This window comes from Terrapene carolina, unplaced genomic scaffold (genome assembly GCF_002925995.2).
Source record: "Terrapene carolina triunguis isolate 2854851 unplaced genomic scaffold, T_m_triunguis-2.0 Scaffold233, whole genome shotgun sequence".
Taxonomy (NCBI): domain Eukaryota; kingdom Metazoa; phylum Chordata; order Testudines; family Emydidae; genus Terrapene; species Terrapene triunguis.
Genome location: NW_020664584.1, coordinates 13,869,920 through 13,874,875, shown reverse-complemented (window position 1 = coordinate 13,874,875; position 4,956 = coordinate 13,869,920). Strand labels below are relative to the sequence as shown.

Sequence of the window (4,956 nt, the reverse complement as noted above, 5' to 3'; positions counted from 1 at the left end):
GAAACCCCCTGCCAGATGGGCCTGGGAGAAGGGTCCCTGCCTACAGACAGGTGATGGCTGGAGACCTGACTGGGAACTCCCAGAGTGGACCATGGAGGGGGAAAACAGATGCCGTTACCCTGAAATCATGACAATAATTCCACTAATTCTACATGTTGTTCCATTGTTTTTCTAACAATGCCTATTTAATTATTGTTCTTTGATTATTAAGAGAGAAATTGATAACTCTCTAGAAGCCTGGGGAAAATGAGCCACACAGAGGACTGAGCAGCTGTAAAAATAAATCTTATAACACACGTGCTATTAGTGTCAGTGGAATTGCGGGGAGGGATAGCTCAGGGGTTTGAGCATTGGCCTGTTAAATCCAGGGTTGTGAGTTCAATCCTTAAAGGGGCCAGTTAGGGAACTGGGGTAAAAATCTGTCTGGGGATTGGCCCTGCTTTGAGTAGGGGGTTGGACTAGATGACCTCCTGAGGTCCCTTCCAACCCTGATATTCTATGATTATACAGTGGCTGATGGGGTAACACTGATGTGACATGTTCGTGTGTTACAAGGACACTGTTTGAAAATATCCAATTGCCTTCACTACTGGCACTACCATGTGGCTGGCTGAGTGGCTCTGTTTCCAAAACCAACGGGATTCAGTAACAGAGAGCAAACCAATGAGCTGGGGAGCTGGTGTGTTGGATAAAATTGCATTATAGCAGAGCGATCAGAGAGTGGGGGACAGCCAGTTTGGGGAGCAAGCTCATTGGGTTGTGGGTCCTGTGCGATTTGATAATTCCCCTTCACCCAGAACGTGAAGTTAATCACATTGGCAGACAACACCAGCAGGGAAAGGAAGCAAACTCACAGCAGGACCGAGGAACGATTCAATTGCAGACAGAAACAAAATGAGAGTCAATTGGTGAGTGTTTCTCAAGGAAAGTGACCAAAACACCACTGTGGTTGTGATGCTTCAAACAACACTGTAAGGAGACTGAAGTGTAAATTTGGCATCAGTTTGTGATGCAACAGCTCAGTGACGTCTCTCTCTCTCTGGAAAGGTTTAGGATGAATGTGAAAAAATAGAAAAAGAATAAAAGCAGGGAAGGGCTGGACCTTGTATCATGGAGACTAATGTAACCTGCTTTGACAGCATGTTGGTCACTGTCCCCGCTCTTGGATGAGTCCACTAGAGCCTCCTCGCTGTTAGCTGAACCAATAATATGTTTGCAGTGCAAGAAGTCACAGTCCACTGTGGTGAGCCATGGGGACCACTTGTCGAAGTTACAAAAGACTAATACAAAATGGCTTTGACAATTTTGACATAAATATGCACCGCGGTTTGCGTGCTTTTCCGCCTTCATCGATCTCTTCACTGACCGGAGGGGGGGTGATACTGGAATCTCAAAGATTGAAATAGGAAATTTGCCTCCAGAGTCTTGGTTCGTCCCTGAACCCACAGGATGAGGGGCCTTATGCAATATTTATGGAACTAAATTGATGCTAAAGCATGATGTAAATATATCTTCTTCAGATTCCATTGTAAATTTTGGTTTCTTTCTCCTAGTTGCACGTCATGGCGAACCCAGAGCAAGTGAATCAAACGGTTCTCACGGAATTCATCCTGCTAGGATTTGGGAATCTCCCTGAGCTACAAACTCTTCTCTTCTTGCTGTTTCTCGCCATCTACATTGCAACCGTGGCTGGGAACGTCCTGATCTTTGCGCTAGTTGTGGCTGATCAGCACCTTCACACCCCCATGTACTTCTTCCTGGGGAACTTGTCCTGCTTGGAGACCTGCTGCTCCTCCACCATCCTGCCCAGGGTGCTGGCCGGTGTCCTGACTCTCGATAGGACCATTTCATTTAGTGTCTGCCTCACACAATATTATTTCTTTGGTTCTCTAGTGGCTACAGAATGCCTTCTCCTGTCGGTGATGTCTTATGATCGGTATTTAGCGATATGCAATCCATTGCACTATGCAGCCCGTATGAGTGGCAGGGCCTGCCTCCAACTTGCAGGTGGCTCTTGGATAGGTGGCTTCCTATGTATTGGCATATTAACATTGTTGATACGTCAGTTAACGTTCTGTGGCCCTAACATTATTGACCATTTCTTTTGCGATATTATCCCCCTTGTAAAGCTCTCCTGCAATGACCCACACCTGATGGAAACATTGGCTTTCACACTCATCTTGCTTTTCTCACTGGTCCCATTCCTATTTATTTTGATGTCCTACGTCTTCATCATCACCACCATCCTGAGAATCCCATCCACCCCTGGGAGGCAAAAGGCCTTTTCCACCTGCTCCTCCCACCGCATTGTGGTGAGCATTTATTATTCAACTCTGCTGATTGTCTATATGTTCCCAACCACTTACATCCTGAGCGACTTCAAGAAAGTTCTCTCTGTCTTCTATGCCATCCTGACTCCCCTGGTCAATGCCCTCATCTACAGCCTGAGAAACAAAGAGGTCCAGGAGGCACTGAGGAAAGCTTGCAGGAAATTCATGCTTGGACCATGCTAACGGATCAATTTCCTTGAGTTAAAATAGATTTAACATGGGCTGGGGTAGGGCCTGAACCGAAGCCTGCTGTAGTCCCAGGTCGTGTTTCCCTGAGCTTCATTGGGCTTCGTGTCCTGCTCTTACACAGTGTCTCTCAACCTTTCCAGACTCCTGTACCCCTTTCAGGAGTCTGATTTGTCTTGCGTATCCCCAAGTTTCAGCTCACTTAAAATCTTTCAAAATCAGACATAAAAATACAAAACTGTCACAGCACATTACTACTGAAAAACTGCTGATTTTCTAATTTTTACCATATAATTATGAAATAAATGAATTGGTATATAAAGATTGTACTTACATTTCAGTGTATAGTCTATAGAGCAGAATACACAAGTCATTGTCTGTATGAAATTTAGCTTAGACTTTGCTAGTGTTTTTTCTGTAGCCTGTTGTAAAACTAGGCAAATCTCTATATGAGTTGATGTATCCCTGGAAGACCTCTGTGTACCCCCAGGCTACACATGCCCCTGGTTGAGAACCGCTGCTCTTATAGCCCTGGGAAAAAGTGGAGATGGAGAAACCTTCCGCATCTCGGCACAAACCCAATTTTGAGAAAACTTCTTTTCAAGTCACCTTTATAAGGTATCACTGGTTCTCAGCATCAGCTAGTGCTAAAAGGCACTAAAGCTTATTAAAAGGGTTGGACAAATATTTTCCGTCAAAACTTTTTTTGGATCGAAAACTAGGGGTTTTTAAAAAGCAGAAAAAAATCACGGACAATGTCTGCTTTCCTTCAAAATTTGTTGTGGTTTTTTTAATTGAAAAGCTGAAATTAGTCTGCCAAAACCTGAACATGGTTCGGGGTTTCAGAAGTGTGTGGCCAAATATTTGCTGCTTGCTGTGTTTGATTGTTTAAAGAAACAATAAAAAAATTCTGCTTAAAAAAAATCCAAAACTTTTGAACCACCTCAGCTTATGACCAAATGCCTGAGCCCATCCAGTCAGAAATTTTTCCAGGTTTCTGATACTCTGCTGGCTTCCTTGACTCATATCTGTCTCCATAACTTTGGGTTCATTTAAGTTAGAACATAAGAACATAAGAATGGCCATACTGGGTCAGACCAAAGGTCCAACCAGCCCCGTATCCTGTCTACCGACAGTGGCCAATGCTAAGTGCCCCAGAGGGAATGAACCTAACAGGTAATGATCAAGTGATCTCTCTCCTTCCATCCATCTCCACCCTCTGACAAACAGAGGCTAGGTACACCATTCCTTACCCATCCTGGCTAATAGCCATTAATGGACTTAACCTCCATGAATTTATCTGTTTCCTAGACACTGGCTCCATGGGGTCCCTCACAAACTGGAAATGGTTACTGTGGTTTGTCTTTAGTATAGCTTATGTACATACTCCATGAACTGAGCATTTGAGCTTGTTCCAGAATCTGGGATGAGCCTATGCTGTGAAAACTGAAATGTTCAAAATAGCACAGGCATGTGAATGGACACAGGGTGCTAAAATTAAATTAACCCAGGGGTTCTCAAACTGGGGATCAGGACCCCTCAGGGGGTCACGAGGTTATTACTGGGGGTCGCGAGCTGTCAGCCTCCACCTCAAACCCTGTTTTTCTTCCAGCATTTATAATAGTGTTAAATATATACAAAAGTGTTTTTAATTTATAAGGGGGGGGTAGCACTCAGAGGTTTGCTATGTGAAAGGGGTCACCAGTACAAAAGTTTGAGAACCACTGAATTAACCCCTCTGGAGCCTCGGGGAATGCAGGGGGGGGGGAAGGAGGTAGGTGGTGTATGATATTGCTCATCTCATGTGATCCCTCCCCCATGGCTCTCTTGGGTCTATCACTGTTAATCTAAAGTGGCTAATTTTAAATGAAGCTACCCTCCCCTGACATGAATCTCCCTATGGCACTGAAATTAAATGTAGACTATAATTTGGCATTGAGAAGTGAATGGGATGGTAGCCCTAAGGGAAAAGATAACAGCTTGGCTCATTGTGTTAAATAGCTGTCTGCAAGCCTCAAACTGCTGAATGAGCTTTAGGGCAGGGAAGGCTGTGCCTCCCCAAACAGCCTGGCCCTGCCCCTCACCGCCCCCCCAACCACCACCGTGGGACCCCACCCCCCACCAACCCCCCCCCGTTCCCTGACTGCGCCGACCCCTATCCACCCCCCCGCCGAGTCCTGACAGACCCCCGGAAAGCCCAAGATCCAACCCTCCATTCCCCATTCCCTGACCATCCCATCAGCGCTGTCGAGGGCCGCTCCTGGGTTACCGCCGCCTCTCCCCTCTCTCGGAGCCTCAGCGCGCCGCGTCCAGGAGCTGTCCTGGCCCCTGGACAGCGTTGCAGCGGTGTGGTTCTGGCGGGACCAGAGCTCGCAGCCCCGCCCCCTTACCATGCGGCTCTGACTCAATTGAAGGAGGTCAGGCCCCGCTGGAACCTCAC

General features: G+C 46.3%; 1 protein-coding gene across 1 annotated transcript; it reads left to right on the top strand.

Moving 5' to 3' along the window:
• Positions 1-1,562: 1,562 nt before the first annotated feature.
• Positions 1,563-2,513, top strand: LOC112117417 (olfactory receptor 10A4-like). The gene has a single exon (XM_024215360.2). It carries the CDS (start codon positions 1,563-1,565, stop codon positions 2,511-2,513), a length of 951 nt encoding a protein of 316 aa, XP_024071128.2.
• Positions 2,514-4,956: the final 2,443 nt, after the last annotated feature.

Bases quoted from the DNA above. Each gene is read 5' to 3' on its own strand.
- LOC112117417 (XM_024215360.2), top strand. From the start codon at position 1,563: ATGGCGAACCCAGAGCAAGTGAATCAAACGGTTCTCACGGAATTCATC.